General features: G+C 32.2%; 1 protein-coding gene across 2 annotated transcripts; it reads right to left on the bottom strand.

Moving 5' to 3' along the window:
• Positions 1–17,585: 17,585 nt before the first annotated feature.
• On the bottom strand, positions 17,586–20,576 carry LOC18010874 (cyclin-A1-1). Of its 2 annotated transcripts, none has more exons than XM_024150420.1 (10): positions 20,272–20,576; positions 19,336–19,672; positions 19,116–19,255; positions 18,936–19,028; positions 18,712–18,845; positions 18,539–18,614; positions 18,380–18,456; positions 18,100–18,283; positions 17,878–18,012; positions 17,586–17,772 (listed from the first exon to the last, which is right to left on the bottom strand). In XM_024150420.1, the coding sequence occupies exons 1-10, from the start codon at positions 20,491–20,493 to the stop codon at positions 17,707–17,709; spliced, it is 1,464 nt and encodes a 487-aa protein (XP_024006188.1). In that variant the 5' UTR covers positions 20,494–20,576; the 3' UTR covers positions 17,586–17,706. The 2 variants fall into 2 exon arrangements, with proteins under 2 accessions (XP_024006188.1, XP_006393746.1); XM_006393684.2 differs by having other exon boundaries at positions 19,336–19,654.
• Positions 20,577–25,888: the final 5,312 nt, after the last annotated feature.

Here is a 25,888-nt window from a genome sequence, read left to right as displayed (position 1 = left end):
ATTTGACACAGCGGAGGAGGCGGCATTATATTTGGCTGACGGGTTTTGGAAGCTCAATTGGACAATCTCTATCCTGCAACAGAGGCTATTCATCGAACTGAGTTTCTTCCCTTCAATTCTCTGTTAATGCAAACCTTTAAGCTATTTCCCAGAACTTGGCCTAAACACATAAATAAAGAAAAGCAGAGTAATTTTTTTTTTGTAGGAAATGTTCTTTCAACCGACGTGAAACTGAGATCATGATGGAATTATAAAAAATTGAGATCCTTGCCTTAATGATGCACAGACCATAAACCCTTTTAAGTTTTTTTTTTTACGATTTTTGACGATTGGATTTTTTTCATTTTTGTTATGATTACAAAGCAAACAGATCGACATACATTGAACTTGTAAATTTCATTTTTTTGCTAAAAATTGTTAGGACACGTGTCATTTTATTGAATGCTGACGTGTCACCTTCTGGAGAGAGTTCCTTCTTCTTTTATATAGTAGATATATATATATATAATTATTGTATATTCTTCTGATGTGGAACTTAATTAATTGGCTTGTTTGGTGTTAGACTGTAAAAACTTTTAAGCATTTTCACAGTTCTCAAAGTCTTTTTTAGCTAGACACACTTATTCTATTTTATTAATTTTAAAATCTTAAAAGTAAAACTTTTATTTGTCATGATTTTCAAAAGTTACGTGGAAGGAACTTTTACACAAAAAGATTACAAAAAATAATTATCATTTATTTTTTCTTATCCCCAAAATCATTTAAAAGAATTTATAGATTTATATATAAGTAATTACTAACTAAATTTAGTAAATTAAATCATAATTTTTTTTTCTTTTGAGATTCATTTCTTTACTTTTTACTAAAAAAAAATTCTGTTTATTTATCATATTTTTTAAACTAACAACTAAATTTTAACAGCAAAAGTTTTTAAAGTAAAAGCCTAAAGTAAAAACTAACAGTAACAGCTCTTATGAAGCAGACCCAATATTTCAATTAATTTAATTTTGGTAAAAAAATAAATAAAATTTTTATAAATGAAAAAAATAGTGGCCAAGTGTAAGTATATAATTTAAAGATTAGCTAAATACCCTATCCTTAAACCAAGGTGCTACACAGAATTTTTATCCTATAGTCAACTATTGCAAGTTCACAGCAAAACAAAGTTGTATTCTATGAATCGAATCTATATAGACCAAATGAAATACAACAAGAATGCAAGGATAAAGTAAAGCGAATACAAATGAGACTTCTTGGTTTTACAAATGAATGTTAAGTAAATAATATAAGTTTGATTGATGGAAATGGTATGACTTAAGTTAACTCAAAGGAAACATAAATTGCAAATTATATAATCAGGCAGGGAAATTATTAAGTTCTTGTTTTCAAACTCAAATTACAATGAATAATGTTTGATGGTCCAGCTAAGAGTGCCTTTCAAAGATTCTGTATAGTTCACAGTATCGTCTGAATGTCAAATATGTTTCTCACATGAACCAAATCAATCCGCCTGATTCATGTATTATTATTTGATCGAGTAGTTGAATGAGTTCTCGGAAACCTCTAGTTGAAGTGTATATTTTTTTAGACACCAGATATAGCTTAATAAAAATTATGAGGGTTCAAAAATCTTCTATATATGGAGATACAAAAGCAAGATTTTCTCACGAGAAGGTCTTGAAATGAAAATTATGAAGAAAAAGACTATGAAAGTATAATTGTGGTGGCTATAATTGTGTTTGTTCTTTGTGAGAATTAAATCTTACAAGAGATTAGAATTAGGTATCTATAGGTTTAGGGTCGACTAGGATTTTGTTTGGGTCAAAAAGAAAATTTGCGTTGGAAGGGGTCTGATATTGACCAAAGACACGAGTTTATGCTCTTGAACAATGGGGGTGTATCTGACGGATGTATAAGCTCTGGTCCAACACACTACGGGCGCGCTGGTGGATAACATTTTTCTGTGCTTGCTTGATTTGTAAGCCATACAGACATTTCTTTAGTAATTTGGGGTCATATTCCTAAAACAATCTTCAAATGACTCCAAACCAATTTCATATGAATGCTAACTCAAAAAGGTATCTGTACATCAAAATTCATCCCAATTCAGCAGAGGGAAGACCTTTAACTAGTGGAAAAACAATTGATCATTAGCACTGTCATGTTTTAAAAATCCAATTCTCTTGAGTTTTTAGTATTTGGTCGATATTTATGACATGCAAACATAATGATTCATTTATTGTGTTGTTTTTCACGATATTATGATTCGAACCTGATATTATGCTATTATGGTATGGTATCATATGATTTGAGATCAGTGTTAAGGTGTGTGTTGGGATATCAATCAAAATCCCACATCAAAAATATAGTTAGTAATGGTCTAATATATGAGATAAAGTCCAACGCTATACTTAGTGAGAAGCGTTTTGGAAAGGAGCGCAAAAATAAATCTGTGTAAGGGCATTGGACCAAAAGTGGACAATATCATACTAATGGAGAGTTGCACATAGTCTTCAAAAATTCAACAAGCAGTATCAGACCCAAGTGTAGAAAATGTTAACCAGGCAAGGTGGGTGCGGGCTGCACATTTGTTGGGGAGGGAGAGCTCTCATGGTGACTTCACAATTCAGGTGTGTTGTTGTCTTGTGTCGACAGTCTAGATGAAAAATTATGTTGGTGAGTACAATCGTACAAGATAGGTGCCAATTTTTAGTGGAGGTTGGAAGCCAAGAATTTATATGACGAGAACTTTGACCTTGCGATTAAGGGGTGCCTGTGCGTTGTCTAGAAAGTCTTTCTAACATTGCCCCCAAGGATTAGGTGAAGAGTTTCGTTGGCGAGTACAGTGGTAAAACGTGGATGCCATGGATTTGTGTGTTCTACGGTTTGAGGGAAAGAGTGTTGAGATATCAATCCGAATCTCACATCAAAATTTTATACACTAATAGTTTAATATATAAGTCAAGTCCAACTCTAACTAGTATATAGTCTTTTTGGAAGGGACACAAAATATAATTCGTACGGGCTTTTCTTCTTGGTTTCTTTAATCCAAAATGGAAAACATCATACTAATGGGAAGTTGAGCATTGGCTTGAAAGCTTAATATGTAGTAGCAGAGTATAGATTCAGAAAACGTAGACCTAGAGAAATAAATGTAGGCTGTATGTTCGTTGTGGGAGGAGCTCTCTAGGTAACCTTGCAATTAAGGGGTGCTGGTGCCTTTTTAAAAAATTTGCCTAATGGTTAATATGGTGGTGCAATATGGGTACCTACCATGTTTCGCTGGATACTAGAGACCAAGTGTTTGTGGAGTTCTTGGTTTGAGGAAAAGATTATAGGGACAAAAATACAAATTTCATATCAGAATTTTTTAAAAATTGTCTAATATATAAGTACTGTCCAAATTAAATTAGTAGAAGCTTTATGAGAGCCAAAAAAAATTATACAGGCTTAGCCACTTAGATCTAAAGCGGATATTATCATATTAGTTTGAAATTGGTCATGGATGTATATATTGTAGATCTTATTAATAGAAATTTACTGACTTGAGATTTCAATTGATATCCCAATATGTGATTTAAAATAAGAAATGATCAGAGTACAAACGGAAATTATGGGATTCGCATGACATGTAATGTGTATGAAGAAACAAAAGTGGAAGTCTACATGCAATATGTATGACATACCAAAAGTAAATTTATGAAATATATATGTACATCTTTAGGTTTTGTTTCTGTGACTCAATAGTTACCTCCAAACAACTAAATAATCTATAAAGAGAATTTCGAACATAAAAAAAAAGCTTAGGGGTTTTCACACCAACAGCCTTATCTATTTTTAAATGAAATATAACGTATTAATTATTAATATAATAAATAATGTATTTGAATTATTGGTAAGCAAGGAAAATTATATAACCAAAACAAAAAAAATTATGTAGAAAATTTTTCGGTTTAGTGGTTGACTAAAGGGTCGTTAACTTTTTAATACTGGGAGGTATAGAGTTAAATACATATATAATATAATTTAATACAAATTTACATAAATTTTTTAGCATAATGCAAGTAGAGCATTATGGTCTCACGTGTAAAGAATATAAAGTTTTCGATCGTAAACGTAATGTATATAGAATCATTTGACATAAAATCTTTGTTGGCTGGTAGAATTGACCATTCTAATTACTAGTTATCATAATTTATAACAGAAAAAAATTAGACAGTAAAAAGTAGAACAAAAAAGATCATATAGCAGTAGCCATTTATATTAAGATAATTGTTTACATAATTTGTAAAAGATCAACCCCCAAAAAAATCATAAATCATAACCTGTAAAATTTTAGAGAAAATAATAATAGACACACAGCTGTACAATTATTTAACCAAATAAAAATGTATAAATTAAATTGATTCATGATTTTTGGTAAGAGTGTGAATGGCGTAGGACCGTCGAAAGTTGGTAATAAAGTCCCTTTGAATATCGGTGACTCTCTTGCCGGTAGCTACAGACAGTTGACCTTTAAAAATCCACCATTGAAAAACAAGTCAAAGTTGGAAAAGATGCTGCTCTCACACAACACATAATTATATCCCAAAAAAATACGCAAGTTGATAGTTAAATAATCGGCAAAACGTAAAAATCTTTATTATTCGGTTTTAGGATTTGAGTCACATTTTTCACTCGTATAAAAATATAGCACCATACTTCACTTTCGCATAACCCAATTAACGATAATCCTTCAATCACAACATGACACGTAAACCTCCGCAAACCTATTTTTGCTTTTATTTATTTTCAAAAGTCTTAAATTAGTAAACGCTATGTTTGTGATTGGTAGCGGTTGGTGACGTTTTATAACAATCATAGAAATCATTTTATACCGCTCTATATCGTTTGATATTGCTGAAATCTAAAAGCTACTTCCTGCAAATGTTTGAAATCTAAAAGCTGTTTCCTGCAAATATTTGCGGTTGCGGGCGGTAGTAATTAGATAAAAAAAACACAGAACTATACTAGAAAAAACAGATTACGTTAAAAATATATATAAAATCCTAATTGTAATCTACTTATCTTCTCATATATATATATAAACCCTAACCTTACCATTTTTCTATCTAGTTCTAGTCTTTGTATCCTAATCATAACTTCCATAATGGTTGAAAAAAGTCAAGACACAAGTATAAGTGCTATAATATTTTAGTTTAATTTATTTTTATCAATTGTTTTTTAATTTTTTAGTTTTCAATATGCTTTCTCTAAGTTCAAGAGTTTCCAAATCTATAGGATATGTTTTTGAATTTGGATATATGTTTCAGTTGATTTTCAAATAAAAACTTAAAAGATCCCACAAGTTGACTCACTTGTTGTTATAACTGACTTTGGAAAAACATGCTGGAAATTTCAAAGGAAAAAGTTTGAGTGAACAGAGTAAACAAAATGTGGTGAAAGAATTAAAAAAAATAATACTCACTAGCCGTAAATTTGAACAAAATTAAGAATAAACTTGACACTTTGAAAAACAGGCAAATTTTTTCCAGTTTATTAGATTACTGGACACAATTTTAAATGATGTTCTCAACAATTGAAATAAAAATATGTCATTATAAAATTTATTATTTTTTGAATAATTATTCAATATATATTCATGTTTTTATTAATAATTATTTTGAATAGTGATTTTTCTATTTAGCATAATAATATAGTTTTGTGTTTTGTAATTATATATAACCGCTAATACATATGCTGGTTAGCCAGCCAAAAATGCCTGCAAACAGACTCATTTTCAACAATTAAATCAGTCGTGCAAATTGTTTAATAACACTCGAAACCGCAATCGTCTACTTCCACAAACTTTCGCACTCGCAAGCACAACCACTGCATTTAAACCAATGAGTCCATGTAAGAAAAGCTAACGACTAACACTATGTTATGGAAAATCACTGGCCGAAGGACATATTATGTAAGTTTTTGAAGTATTACAGAAGATGTATATATATAGATATATGTATATATATATTTAATTAAAATTTTATATGTAATCATTGGTAAAATATATTATCGAATTCACTAACCAAAAGTAATAATTTTATTTCACAGTAAAAAACATTCACAATCTATATTGGTATGCATATAAATATGTATATATTAATATCACATCACTTTCATATTTAAAAATTACTTAAATATTAAATCACACAACAAAACTAACTCAAAACTAACTCAAAAACCTATTCGATATATATATATTATTGGTGGTGTAATGTTTATTATCTATTGCAAACTAATTCTAACTTAATTAATAATTTTAAATTAAATTTTAAAATAATTAAAAAAAAACAGTTAAAGTATTGATCTGGTATGCGCCTATGGGGTATCCAAAATCGAGTAAGGTCAAATATACAAATATTACCTTGAACATCTCGTAAAAGAATCAGAAACAATCTGACTAAATAATTGACATAAATAACTCAAACTGTTTAGCTTAAACACAGGTAAAATGACCTAGCACCTAAAACACCCGACTTTCTATTCATCCCATGCAGTTGCTTTCCTTTTTCATCAATTTTCGAATCTCCTATGACTTGAGTATCATAAGTTGATTGGAAGGCATCACACCGGTGTCATTCTTGACACTTATTGTCTCTTTGAAAATACAAGTTTATTTACTCTCCACCGGTTGTCTCCCGATACTGCCGAAGAGAACACATTATAACTAGAAAAAGAGGAATATTAGAGTACCATACACAATATTAGAGCACCATACACAATGTTTATTGCTGCTCGACGGCCATAATCCTCTAAAGATAAATCAAGAGTCAGTGAAATTAAGCTTCCTTGTTTTAGACCATTTTCACCCACATTGTTGTCCAATATATGTGGGCAAGGGAAAATCATTCTGAAGCAGGGGAAATTGTGAAAGTATAATAAGTAGTTACGTCAATGCCTTCTAGCTAGACTAAAAAAAATGAGGCAAAACACCACCAAGCATTATCAGACATCATCAAAATTGTGTGAGAAGTTTAGTAGGTAGACTAGGCGATGCAACTCATGCAACTCAAAACCACGTATAACATTGATCTCACGACGATCTTTAATATTCGGGACATGTAGAGAACCTCTAGCAGATGATCAGGACCCGTAGGGCCTAGCTCCAATCATTTAAAAAAATTTGTAAGCCTGTAGAAAACTAGCGAGAGCATACTCATTGAGAAGAACCTGCATTTAAAGACTACATGCATATAATATAATTTGTAGGAGTGAGTTTGGCAACATTGGTGATGTTGACTGTCACAAGAGTTTGGTTGGTGTTTGGGTGATTGTGCTGGTCATATTGGCAGGAGTAGAAGTGTTTGATCCTGAATTGATATCGCAAAAGGAGAAAATGAAAAAATTTGCAACGAATGTTTGTGGGTAGAATGAGCAGCGGAAGGGCGAAAAAAATAGTTATCAAAGCTCTGATACCATAAACAAATTCATCAATATAATACATAGTCTTCTATCCAAATGTAGAAGTAGAGATAAAAGAAAGATAATATTTTGTACAATAATGAGATAGAGTAATCTAAGAGATGAAGAGTGATTATGGGAGATCAAATTGTGATTGAAATATCTGACATCCAGATCCCACTTTTCTATTAAGAACCAGATAAATCGGTCATGTCACCTTTAACCGGGAAAATTGCGGGAATGATCTCGCTGGTGGCACATAAATGCCATAATAACCTCGTTATAACAACATTATTATATTTATCTTTTTTTAATAGAAAAAGGATGGTTATTCACCATCCTATCCTAATCTTTTAAAAATTACGATCCAACCAGTATTAAATCGGGCCAAAAAAATTGGTATTGAATTTTTTGGATCTAACCCGATCAAATTAACCTAAACGACACAATTCCTCCCGAAACGACAGCACACTCTACAGATTCTCTTCCTTTATATTTTTTACAGTTACATTTTCTCAAAAACAAAAAGGAGAGTAAGTTCCGAAATTCAAACGACGAAGAGGAAAACTAGGTAAAGCTAAAGGATTACAGCATTCTATTCATCCATTTGATGGCTGGGTAAGTCTCAATTTTGTGCTGATTAGTTCTTCTTGGATCTCCTTCTTCTTCACTAAGATGTTTGCATGTCGATTATGTCTTTTCCAGGAAAAGGATGGCTCGTACAAAGAGACCAAATGTTGAATTGCAAGTTGAAGTTGTCGAAGAAGAACAGAATGAAGAAGAACAAAGTGGAGAAGAAGTAGTGCAGAATCAGGTAGATGTAGAACAGAATCAGGAAGAAGAGGAATCCGACGGCGAGAAAGAAGATGGAGAAGAATCTATCGGCGAGGAAGAGGAAGATGTTCTAGAAGAATCTATCGGCGAGGTATCACCTTACACTGAGGGGAAGCAGAAATTTGTAAAGACGGATAAGATGGAGAAGAAGGAAAAGAAGGAGAAGAAACCGAACACTGGGTAAAGACATTAGTGTGTGCACTTGTGTAATTGACATTGTCTTGTGGTTTTTGTTGGTTATTGGGGAACTTTGTTTTTAACTAGTATCACTATGTGTAACTTTTGGTATTTGATTTTGTAAAACTGGGAATACTAGGTACGTATCTAGGGAAATACTATGTACACCTTTCTATTATCTGGGTAATACTACGTATCTAGGGTAATAGTATGTACAACTTTCTGTTATTTGATTTCGTAGTACTGGTAATACTGGCTATAACACAGTACTTTCTGTTATTTGATTTCGTAGTACTAGTAATACTGGCTATAACACAATACTTTCTGTTATTTGATTTCGTAGTACTGGTAATACTGGCTGATTCAAAAGGCTTAAATATCAAACTTTAATATAGAACATTGATAGAAGGTATTGACAAAAAGGTTCTACAAACAACAAAGAACAAACCAAATATAAGGGATTGACATCAAAGGTGTTACAAACATTAATAACATTGAAACGAGATTCAAACAAGATTCATAAGGGCTAAACATTTTCCAATATGTCCTTCAGCTTTGCAATCTCCTGAGAATTGTTGTAACTCCTCACGCATTAGTTTGATCTGATTTTCCAGGTATGGGATGGTCTCAATCTTCCATCTATTGCCTTGAATCTCATTTCTTAGTCTATCAATCTCTTCTTCGACTGTGTGAACACATTTCTTCCTAATGTAGAATCCATCATTCTACACAATCAATAATGTAAGTAACTAGTTTTAGACATGGAACATACTAAATGGAGGGTCCGTTTAGATAACATAAAACCTTAAATCCCTAATCATACCTCAAATACATTTCAGGTAAATCTCCTTTTTGGTAAAGTATCTTCACTTGTTTGAGATGTCTCTTGAATGATTTTCCCACCACATGGAAACCTTGTCGGAATGCCATAGTCACCATCAGCAACGTGGAAGAGCCTGTCATAAAGCTTTTTCGCCCTCTTTTCGCCGCTATAGCTGGGGTCTATGGTAGGAAGTTTTGGGTTTAGGGATCTGGGTTCACGATTTTAGGGTTTAGGAGATAAATCGAGTTGAGAGAGAAATCATGATTTTAGGGTTTGAGATGGGATCCGTTTGAGAGAGAAATCAGGGAGAAGAAGAAATCAGGGATTTTGTCTGAAGAAAGAGAGAGAAAGAGAGAGAAAGAGAGAGAGAGAGAGAGAGAGAGAGAGAGAGAGAGAGAGAGGGAGAGAGAGAGGGAGAGAGAGAGAGAGAGAGAGAGGGAGAGGGAGAAAGAGAGAGAGAGAGAGAGAGAAAGAGAGAGAGAGGATTGGAAAGAAAATAAATAAAGGTTGGGATAGACACATGCGCTGTTATTTGAGCACACGTGCACCGTTTTTAAGCACACGCCGCCGAAAACGTACATAGTTTCCGAAAGATTTTAGTTTTACTCATTTCCAAATAGTATTACTTTTGGGTGTTTTCAAGTTTAATTAGTATTAACTAATCAAATAAATGAGTATATTAGTATTACAGGTAATTTTAGTTAATATTAGTAGGATTTCTAAGCTTCTATGCATTAATATTAAGTAAAACTATTTTTATGTGTATTTTAGTTCATGAAGTGGAATGGATAATATAAACAAAGTGATCATAAAAGTATAAGGTGTTTGTTGTGAAAATCTTATAAAGCCAAAGTCATGAGTTCTTTTTAGCATATTATATCAAAGTTCATCTTTAAAACCATTAAAACATTTAATACAACATATCCATAAAGCCAAAAATCAAAACTAACAAGTAAATATTTAATTATGTAATCAAAATGATATTTTATGAAAAAATAAAACTAAAACAAAGAGATAGCATATTATATCTAAGTTCATCTTTAAAACCATTAAAACATTTAGTACAACATATCCATAAAGCCAAAAATCAAAACTAACAAGCAAATATTTAATTATGTAATCAGAATGGTATTTTATGAAAAACTAAAATTAAAACAAAGAGATAGCATATTATATCAAAGTTTATCTTTAAAACCATTAAAACATTTAGTACGTACAACATATCCATAAAGCCAAAAATCAAAACTAACAAGCAAATGTTTAATTATGTAATCAAAATGATATTTTATGAAAAATTAATATTAGAACAAAGAGCCAGCATATTATATCAAAGTTCATCTTTAAAACCATTAAAACATTTAGTACAACATATTGATAAAGCCAAAATCAAAACTAACAAGCAAATATTTAATTATGTAATCAAAATGATATTTTATGAAAAACTAAAATTAAAACAAAGAGATAGTATATTATATCAAACTTCAATCTTTAAAACCATTAAAACATTTAGTACAACATACTCATAAAACCAAAAATCAAAACTAACAAGCAAATATTCAAATATTTTTTTTATTTAAAAAAAAATCTAAAATCAAAATAGCAGTAATACCAGTTTTATTTTATTGTGTTGGTTATACCATTATTATTAGTTATACCGCAGCAGTCAAAAATATACTAGTATTACAAAGCAAAACCCAGTATTACATTATTATCCAAAAGAGATACACATACTTATACCAAGTAGTCTGAGCAAGACAGCCGCTGCTTCCAGGATCACCCAATATTTAAGCCATCAACATGAGCAAGATAGCATATTGTATGCCTGTGCTGCTGCCTGAATAGTATCCTCCATAGTCAAAATCTATGACTGTGAGCTGACTCATATTCATTCTGCCCTGAAAACAAACAAAAACAACAACATTAGTTACCAAGTTATACCAGTTGTCCCAGATATACCAGATGTATCAAATTGGTATAACCAAGTTATACCAGTTACACCAAATTATAGTTATCAAGTTATATCAGTTGTACCGAATTATAATTGCCAAGTTATACCATTTGTAAGATTCTAAAATTACCAAGTTATACCAGTTATACCCAAAACATTATCCAGCTCCGATTCAGTTTCAATATACTATAATCTCTATCCCACAAATCTTTTACATTATTATGAAACTATGGTTCTCTTATACAAGAAGTCCCCTTAAATAATGACAAGAAATTTACTATTATTATGATAATTCACTTTTATGAATTGAATCTCAATTGAAATTGAATTCCAATTGAAATACTGAATCTGCAATTACCTTGATTCTTAATAAGTTGGGCAATGCAGCACAGACGAATGAACACATAATGAAAAGAGCAAGAATATCCAAGAAAAACTGACCTGATTCTAGCGGAATCCGATGACAGGAAGCTTCAGCCGGACGACGACGACGGAGACGACGGAGAACCCGATTCAATTTTTTTCCTTTTTTTTCTTTTTTAAAATTTTTCTTTTCATTTTCTTTTAATTGATATATTTCAAAAATGAGAGAAAGAAATATAATATTTTATTAAAAAGGTAAAAGTAGTTTAATAAATTATTATAAGGTCATGAGGTTATTGAGAAAAAATAAGGTTACACAAGAAAATTACACTGCCTCATTAAACTCATTCCAGCAATTTGGTCCCCTTTAACCCTGCCTATTTATTCTATAAAGCCAATGTATTGGTTTACTTAACCCATCCATATGAAACCACATTTTTGAATAACTTTCCATTTCTTATTCTAAATCTTAACCCAAAGTCTTACGAATCCAAATCATAACTCTAGCAAAAAATAACGAATAATTATCTTTAATAAGATAATAAGTTCAATATAAATAAAAAAAAAACCTAATTCCAAAAATTCTGTATCATACTAGGATTTACTCTTCTTGTTCCTTTAAAATAAGTCAAATTTTTAAAAGTTAATAATTTTAACAAGTACATTTTTTTTTTCTAAATTCTCTCCAAATCCTTAGAATCACTCCCAGCCAAAATGTTTTCTTTTTCTTTTTCATGTTTAGTTGCTTTTTTAAATACCCAAGAATTTGTGACTTTATTTTTTTTTAAGTTACAGTCGTAAATTAAATAAAAAAAACTCTTAACCAAGCACTCCTAGAGGTAATAATACTTGGTAAACGCATGTTTTCACTTTTTTGGTAACATATATTATTTATTGGTAGACTTCTAATATATGTGACTGTAACATTTTAGTAGAACAATTCTTGGGTTCACCCCTAGGGGTGAACCTCATTATTCACCTCCTTCTATTATAACCAATCAAAATATGCCATGTAAGATTTAAAGTGAATTAAAAAAAATAAAAACAAAAACAAAATAGAAAAACGAATTAATAATAAAAAAATCAAAATTTAATTTTTAAATTTTAAACCATAATCCCTATACCCTAAACCATAATATATAAATTAAAAAAAAAAAACTAAACCCTAACTCCTAAACCCAAATATTTATTTTTTTTTAAAAATTAGAAATAAAAACTAAACCCTAAACCCTAAACCAAATATTAAATTTTTTAAAAAATTAAAAAATAAAAACTAAATTCTAAACCCTAATCCCTAAACCCAAATATTAATTTTAATAATATATATTTGGATTTAGGGTTTAGGATTTAATGTTTATTTTTTATTATTAAAATTAATGTTTGAGTTTAGAGATTAGGGTTTAGGATTTAGTTTTTATTTTTTAATTTTTTAAAAAATTTAATATTATGCTTGGGTTCACTATTTTAATTTAGGGTTTGGTTTTTTCATATTAGAAAAGAAAATTTAAAATGTGCTATTTTGATAAATTACTTTAATCAATTTTATTATTTAGCTGATTTTTATTGGTTAAAATAAGAGAGAGTAAATAAAAGAATAATTTTAATAATTAAATCAAATTATTTCATTTGAATAATATTAAATTTTTAATTGTCTGTGATAAAAAAAGTCAACTTACCTTAATTGTTTTATGAAGATAATATTCATTTATTTTAAATCTTAAATGACATTTTTTGATTGGTTAAAAAAAAAAATTGTTCACTTAACAAAATCCCACGCTGTCTCATATAGGTCTTACCCAATTATGTTATTGATAGAAAGTTATATTAACAGATAAAAAGAAACTTAAGATATTTTCATTTTCCTATTAAAAACTTATGAAATTTTCATTTTCCTAAATAATATTTTTCTATCCGTTTCAGAGATTAACCCTAAAACTGAAACTACAACTAGTCCAGAATTCTGATGGAAAAAAGGAGGTTTCAAACAAAAATTATTGTGGTCCATATGAATAAATATAAGACGAAAAATATAAACAAACACAAAAAAAAAGAAAAAAAAAAGAAGGAGGAAGCTATTCGAGCCTGTGGGATATCGGAGAATTGATACGAATTATCTAGGAACCTATAATGCAACTAGATTGACTCGAACTGATCGAATAATGATTTTGAGGATTTTTGTATTGACAAACCTGTAAACTTTAATAGACTATATATTTTATAGATTTGAAAGATGAAAACTTTACAAGTAGATGATTTCTTTGTGTCTATATTTTGCTAGTAATAAAAAAGTGTAGACGTCCAATTTGTAATATATAGTTTAGTCAGTTGGACAGTTTTTTTGCTTTGGCTTCGGTTGGGTAGCTTAAGATAGTTGAGTTGAATGTTTGTGAACAAAATTATAAAATAATATGTTATTATTATGTTCTTATCAATAGGCAAGAAGCATCAAATTCCAAATAATTCACGTAACGCATAAAATAATCAAATCTTCAACTTTCACCAAGAATGGATTAACTTCACCAAGAATGGATTAACTTTAATTGAAACTATATTTTCATATTTGTTTCAATGGTTCTTAAGCTGCTTTAACATTTTTAGTATAAGATCAAATATATATATATATATATATATACATTTAACATGTACATATATAATAATATATTTTGTGGATTTTCTTTATTACCTTTACCGTATTACCATTCGAATTCATTCTATGGTTTAAACTTGTTATATATGTGTTCATGATCACTAGTCTCATATATAAACAACAAAGTTATTTCAAAATTACACTAACATGTTAGTTTTATTACATATAATTATAGAATAATGTTATGGAGTGACTGATTTTAATAACAACATATATATATAACCAAGTGTATTGTGATCTAGTATTTGAGAGTTTTCAAATTTACTAGTTCAACTCTACTTAGAAACAACGATTTATGCCTAAAACATGACATTACCAACGGCTGATTACATGCATCAAAGAAGAGGTTGAAGATTCGGAACGTCCACAAGAGGTTAACATTTTTTTTGTCATTATATATATATATATATAAACATATACACATTGACATCCATAAAATGAAAGAGAAAGGTTCTACTCGGTCGAGGACCATCCAAAAAAATTCTTCTACTTATTCCATAATAATAAAATCTGGAGAAATATTTTTCATATTCGTATACGGCTAGGCTGCATGTGTGTGTACACATCCACTAGCTTTCAAAAGATATTCTCTTCTCTTTATATGCTAATGTCGTTTAACTATTAATTAGGTAGTGTCCACCATTGTATGCTGGAATGATAAATTCACAAAACAAAATTGGAAGAAAAAACTGATATTGCGTTTAAGATATTGGTTTTTCTTACACTTTTTTGGGTTTAATGTTAAGATGTTTTTCTTACCTTTGTTTAAACAGAAATTAGATTTCTCTTTACATCAAAACATTTTATGAATTTTATCCGTCTTATAAGTTTTTTTTTTTTTTTTTTTTGCCGAAAAGGATCTTATGCACATCATTCGCAAGAAAACAAAACTTTTACATATATGTTGATTAGGTATGTCTATTTCGGGACGGGGAACCTAACATGTCCCGAATTCGTTCACATTCCCACTTCTGTTAGAATAATTGCCTTTTCAGAACTGTTTAGTTAAATTCAATTTTATTAAATTTTTGTTTTTCTAAAAAATATGTAATTGGGACATAGTTGGACTTAAATGTAATTTAATACATCACACCACGGTCAACTGAGCAAATAATTCATGATTTAGTTAACGGATTCCTGCTAAAGATTAAGAAAAACCTCACATATAAACTTGCCTATCATATAACCCTCTTTACAAATGAATAGAAAATTAGATATATGTACATATTTTTACTATATATTAGATATGACAAATGTATTTAACATCACAAATGACTCTTAAATATGGGCTTTATCAATATATATTATATGGTTTAAAGATAACTGATAATAGTTCTAGGCTAGGAATTGATGATGTGGCATCAAGAAGATAATAAATCATATATATATTTATATATATATATATATATTATCTCATGGGGGTGAAAATATGAATTCCAAAGAGATTTATACTAAGAAAACAGAAACATTTTTGAAATCTGTTTCCGAAAACCCCTTATTTTTTTTAAAAAATGTGTGTTTTAATATATTGAAAAATAAGTATTAAACTTGTTATAAACTTAAATAGTACAAATTAAATATATTTGAATAAATAACACTTATATTAGTTCTTATACTCATTTCATATTTTATAATTCTGTGTGGGCGAAACATATTTGAATCAAATAACAGAATATAATATACAAAAAAAATTATTTCGTGCATGCTTGCACATTTATAATCTAGTAGGAGTTTTAACCAGATCAATGTTCCTTACGCACAAAAATTCTGGTTTAAATATTTACGTAAATATATCTTAAAATTTCGTCTATAATCTATTTTTTGTTTACAAAAATTATAGAAAGAATCACCAGAGAACGTGTTTTTTTAACACCAACTTTAACAAACGACAAACACATTCACTTTCATTTTAGAAATGCAACATTTTTTTTGCTATAGAAATGTAATAAGTAAATGAATTTGAAATTTGAAAGATATTTTTGATATTATTATAATTTGAGCAAAAAATTATTAATTACTTTGAGAAATATGAATCATTTTTAGCTCTCATTTCATATCTTATAATTCCTTGTAAGCTAAACATATTTTAATCAATGACAAAAAAATATATTTAGATCGGGGTATAATGCAATGCACACCCCTATAAAATAAAGCCATAGATAGCAAGAGAAATAAAAAATGTGTTTACCTCTGAAAAAAAAAAGAAAAACATAATGTTTATTTAAAAAAAGAAAAAAAGTTATTTCGCATGGTCCAAATTTAGAATCTAGTAGGATTTTCAGTGCGATCAATGTTCCTTACGCACAACAATTCTGGTTATAAATATTTATATATTTCAAAGCTATGTTATCTTAAAATTTTGTCCAAAATCTGTATTTCATTTAATTTTTTTGTGGAAAGTGTTATGAGAGTGTGTTTTAAAAAAAAATAATTTAGAAACACAAAAAAGTCCATTTTCATTTTAGAAATGCGACAATATTGATTTTTGATTTTATTTTCTTAGGTAAATATGTAATAAGAAAAACAATTAGAAAATTTAGAGATATATTTGATATTTAAAACTTGAAAAAAAAAATAGTTTGAGAAATATTAATCATTCGCTTTCTTTTCCCCTAGTCACTTTAAGGGTCGCCTAAAATCTAGAGTTCAAGAAGACGAATCAAAGGTATAAGTGAAGAATAATCATGTTAGATGGATCTGATAAAATCTAGGGTTTGGTCATATGATTATGAGGGTTTAAACATTTGACTTTGAGCATTTTAATCTTTACCATTACGTAAGTTATTAATTTTTTTTTTACCACTAGTTAAGTTATTTATATAATTGGATTTGTATTGTTAAAAGTATAGCAATTAATAGTGGAAGGAGGAGTTTGAGGTATACCCTTTCTTAGAGGGTGTCTTGCCTTGAGTTTTTTTTTATTGAACATTTTTATATCTTGACTTGAGTTAAAATCTTATTACACCTATTTTTAAACCAGTGTACTAGTTCACTGGTTAATCGTCGAAAAATGCACAATTAAGGAGGTTGCATTTAATAAGATGAATCTCATCATTATCACACAAATTTTCCACTAATTTCAGCAATTTCAATATTCAACTGATTTTCGAAATGGGATCATAGATAACTAATTTTTTAATAAATGGCCAACAACAGCAGAATCATTTACAAATCAGACAATCAAAATCCAACGCAACATTGGAATAAAGTTAATTGAGGGGATTTTAGCTGTTGTTGAAGAACTCTTGTGGGATTATGGATGGACAACTTCTTTGCCACAAACTTGTACTGCCATATAAAATTATCACACAAATTTTCCACTAATTTCAGCAATTTCAATATTCAACTGATTTTCGAAGTGGGATCATAGATAACTAATTTTTTAATAAATGGCCAACAACAGCAGAATCATTTACAAATCAGACAATCAAAATCCAACGCAACATTGGAATAAAGTTAATTGAGGGGATTTTAGCTGTTGTTGAAGAACTCTTGTGGGATTATGGATGGACAAAACTTCTTTGCCACAAACTTGTACTGCCATATAAAAAAAAACCATTAATTAACAAAAACTTTAACAAAAAAACCAATAATTAACAAAAACATCATCATCTTCTTATAGAACAATTAACAAAAACTTACTTTGTGTTGACTATACTTCTCTCTTACAGCAGGAAGAGTAGAGACATGAGCGTTACTACACAATCGTTGAAGATCCTTGACACATCCTCTCAGTTCCATAGCTCTATACTGCGTGTAATGCTGCAATGTCGAATTCTGATTCACCAAGAAAGAACAAAACTCTTATTAACTACATTGAATCCTTTCAAAGTATCTAAACAAAGTGAAAAAAAATATACATACCCATGGTCGTCTTGTTGGGTCTAGAATGTATTTAGCCAAGAAAATAGCGGAAGCAGCGACCAGCGAAGGAGAATGAGAGAGCATTGTGTACTCCAAGAGCGATAGTTCTGCGATGTAGTTCGCCATACATTCTAGCTGCATCAATGGAGCTTCATGAACCCCATGAGCAGCACGAACAAAGCGTCTGAAATATCAAGTTTTTGAAATCAAAAGGGTTAACACATTTTGTATGAGATTGGATATTGTAATGACCAAAAGAAGCAAGCATCATCTTGCTAACCTTAGAAAGCATTTGGTTGTTGGTGCTGTCATTTCAAACTTCAAGAAATTCAGAACAGCAGATTCCATGTCAAGAACCTGCAGAAGAGTAAAAGAAACATAACAAAATCAGTATTTTTATTTAGTGAATTTTGTTACTCGTTTATTTTAAAACACAAACCTCATCCTTGAGATATGTATTGTCTGTGATGTAGCAGAATTCCTCAACCTGTGGTGCACATATCTCTTCATATTTTCTGCAACATTCAAACATTTAGCATCATCATAAGATTTTGCCTGAACACTAGAAAGAAATAAACCAATCTAGGCGAGTAACAAAAAATTCGTTCTTACGCTGCTATCATCATACACGCCACACCAAGCAACTGAAGTCTCTGCCTACTGATCACGTTCCCAGATAAGTATCTATCAATGTAGTTCACTGTCAGATACAACGTCTCTGGTACAAGCCTGTACTCTTCTGATACCTGCCAGAAACCGAAAAAAAACTTAGTTATACATTGGCAAAAGAATGACAGAAGCCATCACATTTCTTAATGTTGATAACTATCACTCACCTCAACAAGCCAATCAACTAGTATTCCTCGCATGCTAGGGTTTACATCTTTCTGAACTCTCTCCATGAAGTCAATGGCAGGCCGCTTTTTCGCCTACACCATAGAATTGCAGATTGAGAACTTGAAAAACATAACAAAGCTACAAACATAATGGATTTAGAGTCGAAAAAGATGTTTCACCTCAGCGGCACGAAGATGCTTATAGATGTCACAAGCAAATGTTGCACACAGCTGCGGATCCGCATCATTGTTGTCAATGTTGACAAACTTAGGATTATCCGTTTCCATATCTGACAGTACATCTCTTCTGCAATAGTTACCTGCAATCCAAGCGATCCAACAAGTTTAAAAATACGAACAAAATCGATAAACAAAGTCACTAAAGAATCATTAGTAGTACCAGTTGTCTCTGAGCTCGGCGTTATGTAGAGATTACTCAATGCTTTCCTTTCAATGGAAACTACAGCCGAGATTTCTTCATTGTCGATATACTCTACTTGAGGGCTCTTGTAGGAATCACATGTAGACACTGTCTCGTCCATTGAGACTGATTCGTCATCAGATTTGCTTGGAGAAGCCGCTTTATGTTCATAGGGAAAGGAAGTAACTTTGGTAGGAGCGACGCTTGGCTTTACACTTTGTTGCAGAGGTAAGACATTGCTTGATAAACCGGAATTTACGCAAACAGGTTGTGTTGGTGCTAACTTCAATTTCGCAGACTTGTTCGAGCAATGTGCCCAAACAAAAAAAAAATCAGAACTAAATTAGATTCATAGATTCGATCAAAGAAGCAATAAATCTTCAAATTCAGTAAACAATTCTTCAAACCAAACAAAATTTGATCACAGAAACCACTAACCAAACTAGCCCAAAGAAAAATTCCTCAGAAATTAGCGCATTTTGTAAAACTACACAGAAAATTAACAAAAAACTTAAATCATTAAGAATTTTCACTGATTCAATCAAAGAAAGCAATAAATCCATAAAATACATTTCAATAACCAATTCTCCAAATCAAACAAAACTGCTCACAGAAACCACAGAAGAGGCAAAATCGAAGCAAAATCCTTATAAGTGAAGAACATTTTTAAAATTACACCGCAAACTAACAAAAACTTAAATCATTAAGAATTTTCACAGATTCGAATCATGCGATCAAAGCAAGCAATAAATCCATACTACAATTACAATAAATGATTATTCAAATCTAACAAAATTGCTCACAGAAACAACAGAAGAAGCAAAATCGAAGCCAAATTCGCAAAATGACGAAAGACATTAACGAAATTCTCTATCGAAGTGAGCAGATTATAAAATTAAAAGACGAAGTACTCACCAAATCAGAAGATGAATTTGGGATTCGTGAACCGTTCTTTTGATTTGTGATGTTACCAAGTGGGGCTCGTTTCTTCGTCAACCGTGGATCCGCCATAACCGTAATGTTAGAGCTCGGTTTCACAGAGGTTTCCGACGAAGAAGACAGTGCGTGACGCTTTGCCATGGACGATTTAGTCGACGAGGAAAACGAAGTCCGCCGATTCTGATGAGTGCTCGACATTTTTTGCTTAAGGTAAATCTCAAATCTCTCCGAGAATCCCTGAGAAATGATAATCTGCGAAAGGAAAATTGAGTTTTATTGGCGTGAGAAGAGAAAGAGAAAGAGATACTGAGACAGAATGAACAAAGTGTTCTCTGGTTTAAATAAATAATCCAAATGATATTTTGAATTTTAAGATAAATCCTGACCGTTGATTTTGACGGGTAGATTCTTCCTGGAGCGTAGACAAATTTAAGTTTGGATGTCTGTGATTTCGTATACATCACTGACCTATTGTTGTTTGCCACGTCATGTTCAAGTGTCCTCGTGGAACACAACTTTTTAACTTGATACTGTGTTACCGGTCTTGGGTTTGTTTTTTGAATTCGAATTTCAAACGGCGAGAAAAGATAAATAAAATTCGAATTTCAAACGGTCACTTTCTTGGTGCTTCTCTTTTTAAAGAAAACTACTGGGAGACATAAAAAGAAAAAAAAAAACAATAATACATTGAAATCAGGAGCTATTTTTTTCCTTTTCAAAATATTTTTCCCACGAATATGTTTATAAAAAAAAAACTAAGTTAACTGTAGTGTGAGTCGAATGTTATTTATCCTTTTAGGGATACACTATTTTGCTTAAACTTCAAAACGTGTTATACAAAGAATCTATTGTAACTAAAATACTTGATTTTATATTTTGAATGTTGCCTAACAATTTGATAGGATGTCATGTCAATGATTTATTTTTACTAGGATCATTATAAATTTTAGGATGTCAATTCAGTGTCACACTGAATTTTTTTTTTTGGTTTTGTTAAAAAATTTACTTAAATTTAAAAATAAAGATTACAAAGAAAAAAGATAAAACCATTCATCTCAAACATCGAAATAAAATAAAGATTATTTAGAACTTTCTATGATAATTATTTGGATGTTACTATTTTACTTTCAATAATAGAATAATTGATGTTGAAGCAAAGATACTGATAACATCGTATTTTAACTATTTTTATGGATCGATTTGAAATACAATTTCTATGTTTTTTATTGCTTTCAAGTACTTTTATTACGTTTTTCTAGTATTTGTAGTTCCAAGACTCTTTTCAGGAAATTTAGGGAAAAACTTAACAAAATAGATAGAAGATCAGATTTTTAGCTCAGAGTCAAACCGTCAGAAGTTTACCCCCGATTGAAGGCCTTTTCACCGTCTAATCCAGCTCAAATTTGGAGATCTCAAAGATGGAAATATCAGCTTTCCAGCACACTTTACAGCTTGGCAACCAACGGTTCAATCAAAAGATACGCGAAGAGCAAGATGTCCCGTAAACCAGCCGGCAAGCGTTTCCACCCGCGACCAGCTAACTCCGAGTTTGAAGGCCCATTTCTGAAGCCCGTATCATTTCCCTAGCCTCAATTCCGGAACCCTAGACACCAGAGAGTATTGGAGACTATAAATACATATCATTTAGGTCGTTTTTAAGAAGAGAAGAAGAGAGACGAAATACTTTACAGAAATTTTACTAAGCTTTGTTTTTAGGTTTTAGGGAGAGAGAGATCTATGTCTTGAACACTTGTTCTTTCTTTTTCAATTTCGGTTTTTGTTCTACTTTTTAATACTATGTTTTTGATTTCGTTCATCATGTCTGAGTAGTTTTATTGTTGGGTCTAAGGGATTTTCGATGGGGATATATGTGTTCAATGAGGATTCCATGAGCTATTGAGCCGAATCTTAGAACTTTTTCTTCTGAATTCGTTTTTATTGCATGAGAGTAGCGTCATAAACTACAATCTGATCCAGATTGCTTGGTGACACGAATGGAGTGAAAACCTACCTATGGGCGGTTTGTGAATGCTGACGAGTCTTAAACATAATGCATCTTTTCTCTTCCAGGGCCAGAGTGGAAACCTATTGGTCAGGGTTGAGAGAGATAGTTGTCTATGATCACGACAGTGGCGTATTCATACGTCCGTGACTCCAGCTCGAAAAGTTTAAGCTAAGATCTTATCAAATTTACTCTCTAGCAATGTTTTGAATCGTTCATACCCCTGAGAAAACTTCCCTGAACCCCATCACTTTCTTTACTATAGATTTACACCGATTTTTATTCAAGCTTTAATCTAGTATCTTTACTCTTTCAATCGATTTTCATTTAAGCAATTAAGTTTAGCCATTTTTCTCGTTTTTACCCGTTTTCGTTAAGTTTAGTTATTAGGTCATTTTAATTCCTGTATTTTCTCTTTAAGATTCGTTTTTATGTTTTAAACACACCACCAAAACCCTCACAAAACTCGCCTGGTATTAAACTTCCTTACTTTATATTTCTTTCGAAGGCTTTTGCAGGAAAGATCTTCCTTCCCTGTGGATTCGATCCCTAAGTACTATAATCGATCAGCTGTGCACTTGCGGCTATTGATTTCATTTAGGGTAAAACTTGACAACCCTCACGCAGTAGACATATCAAGTTTTTGGCGCCATTTCCGGGGAAGGCACGCGTTTTCGTTTCTGCAAAACCCTAAGAAAGGTTGGTAAATCGACTCTAGAACACCTTTTCTATTTTTTTTCGTTTTTGGTTCTTCTTGTTTCAGGTTATGAAGCAATGAACCATGTGAAAAGAAATACTACTATGAGGAAGGTTTTTACAACACTCCTCAAGCCACTCAACGCCGAGAAGCACAATACATTCATGATCTCTCCTCAATGGATCAGAATTCAATTCCGAACCACCACACAAGAGGACTTCGCAGCCACAACAAATCAATTCGCGAAGTTTTAGAGGAAGAAGGATTCTACAAGGAACACGACCCTTATTCAACTCACAATGCCTATGGAGATATCCATGATCCCCTCTTTGATGTAGAGATGCCATCTGTCTCCAAAACCGAGATGGATGATATGCTTCGAGAGCTCAATGAATCTGTGGATGACGGGTACTGGGTAGCTTGTGAAGTAGATGGAGAATCTTCCATCAAGTTTGTTAGAAAGAGGCCATCAAATAAAATTCCTTTGGATCATCACGTCATGGAAGCCAGTCATCAAGAAAAAGGAGAACCTATTTCTATCTCTAGTGAGATCTCGCCTCTACCGATTCATTCAAGTATTTTGGAGATGACAAACAAGATCATAAGTCACTTCCTCTTGATGAACCAAAGCCTTTTTCTCCTTCAGCTCCTCACCATCTTGACTGTGAGACAGACCACGTGAAAGATGAGACACTAATGGTGACATCAAAACCATCCTATTGGAGGCGCTTTCTAAGACAAAGGATCCCGAGAAGTTTGATGCCCCATTCTTAGTCAAGGGAGTGAAATTTCGTGATTCTCTTTGTGATATTAGACCTGATGTGAATCTTATACCAAAGACCATTGCAGAGAATATAGGTATTTCGATTTTTCATCCTTTTAAGATTTACATTCACTATGGAGGTTTTTCTGGTGCAGCTCCACTCGGTTTCAAACCCAAATTTCCTTTTCAAGGGGAAGTTTGTCTTGTTTCTACTGATTTCCATGTTATGGAGATGAGAAAGGATGGAACAAAACCCTTGATATTCGGGTACTTCGTTCCTGGCATCTGTTGAAACACTTATCGACTACCCGAATCGATGTAAGAGTTCCACGAAGATCAACAAGAAAACCTTACATCCAGCGATTCCTACAAGGAACTCTCATTGTCTGACAATAGGGGGCGTAGATGATCCAATATTTGACCCTGGAGGAACTACAAAAGATGTTGGATACGTTCTAGGAAGAAGAGCACCCAAAGAAAACGCTGGATTTACAAGCTTGACGACCAAAGGTACTTTTTTATGTATACCTTTAACTAATGCTCATATGAGAGGCGATGGAGACTTAATTGAAGCAAGAGTGAAGCTTAAATGGCTCTCAAGACTCTTTTCCAAATAATCCCCACAAGGAAAAAGAATTGGAGACAAGAAGCAAGAGGATCTGGACATCTCTCCTCGGACATTTGGCACCGCGGTCGCGAGTGCGCTACCAGCGGCCAACCCATGTTTCTCTGCGGTCGCGACACTTGCACCAGCGGCCAAACCACCTTTCACCGCGGTCGCGACACTTCCACCTGCAGCCAATGCTCTTTTTACCAATTCTCCAACAGTTCAAGCTATGGCGACACCTCTCCAAGCAAACTGTCCTCACCTTGGATGCTTAACCATCTCCACCACTTCAAATCATAAAGAATCATCTGTCCTTGTATCTTGCAATAGGTTCAATGCTATGACGTGAGTGGGACATTATTCACCTCATCATACGAGCTTCCAAGACATTTTCCTATCACAACTGGTGTTGAAGACTCATACCTCAAAGAAGTTCCAAGACTTATTTTTGATCCTGGAGGAGGCTACCATCTTGAACATAATGACGAAATTTCCAATTGGGAATGGCGTTATAAGGGATATACAAAGGAAAGGCAAGGAGAATCAAAGAGGACTTGTCCCAAGACATTGCCTTTTAAGGACTAAGCCACGTCCTACACCAAAGTCGAGCTAAACGACTTTAAACAAAAGCGCTTAATGGGAGGCAACCCATTTATATATTGTTTTCTTTAGGATTTTTTTTTCTTTTTCTATTGATCTTTTTCTTTTTTTTAGTTTCAGGTGTTTCTTATAAAACAAAAAAAAACAAAAAAAAATCAAAAAACCCAAAAAGACCAAAAAGAAGGATGGTCCCTGACTGCTCGGCCCAGCAGGAACCAAGGAGAAGAAGGAAACAGGCCGCGATATAAGCCCCCGCGGTCGCAGGCGTTCTGACCGCGGGAAACAACTCCTTGACCGCGGCTGCGTCTTTCTGACCGCGGCCGAGCACCGGTTTGCTGCGGTCGCGTGACCTCTGACCGCGACAAATGGTCGTTGAGATGAAAATCGACCCAAAACCACCCACTTCACCTCATTCCACCTCACCAAGCCCCATTCCACCTCATTCATCACTTCCCACCACCTATCACCTTCTGAAACCTCTTTGAATGAATCCGGTCCATCACCACCAGCATCCCGGATCCAGGTAAGTTCTCTTTGGCTTTACCAATTCGATTATCTATGCATTTTTCTCATCCAATCTCGACTTGTTTCACACTGAGGACAATGTGATTTAAGTCTGGGGGAGGATTTCATCCCTTTCTAACTACTTTTCTTTCATGATTCTCGCATTATCTGCACTTTTTGCATTTTCCTTAAAGTTTTTTTCAAAACCGGTTTTCAAAACAAAATACGTTTTAAAGGGAATGGTGAATATGAATCAATGATAGTTGACTGTGTGCTTTTAGACTGTTCCCAGTGACATGCTCATTCATGATTTAGGACAAGACTAGGTGGTAGCTAAGCACATTTGAAACGAAGTACCCCAGAGGAATTTGAATGATTTTGATTTAGATGAAGGAATACACTAGCTCTGTTTTATTTAGA

The sequence above is a fragment of the Eutrema salsugineum genome, unplaced genomic scaffold, assembly GCF_000478725.1.
Source record: "Eutrema salsugineum unplaced genomic scaffold, Eutsalg1_0 scaffold_7, whole genome shotgun sequence".
NCBI lineage: Eukaryota > Viridiplantae > Streptophyta > Magnoliopsida > Brassicales > Brassicaceae > Eutrema > Eutrema salsugineum.
The sequence above is the reverse complement of the archived record's forward strand: the minus strand, read 5'-3'. Positions and strand labels throughout refer to the sequence as shown.

Excerpts from the sequence above, each read along its gene's own strand:
- LOC18010874 (XM_024150420.1), bottom strand. The coding sequence starts at position 20,493 with ATGTCGAGCACTCATCAGAATCGGCGGACTTCGTTTTCCTCGTCGACT. Across the intron at positions 18,457-18,538 it reads ATACATATCTCAAGGATGAG|GTTCTTGACATGGAATCTGC; the intron begins GTTTGTGTTTTA and ends ACTCTTCTGCAG. Across the intron at positions 17,773-17,877 it reads AGAAGTATAGTCAACACAAA|TACAAGTTTGTGGCAAAGAA; the intron begins GTAAGTTTTTGT and ends TTTATATGGCAG.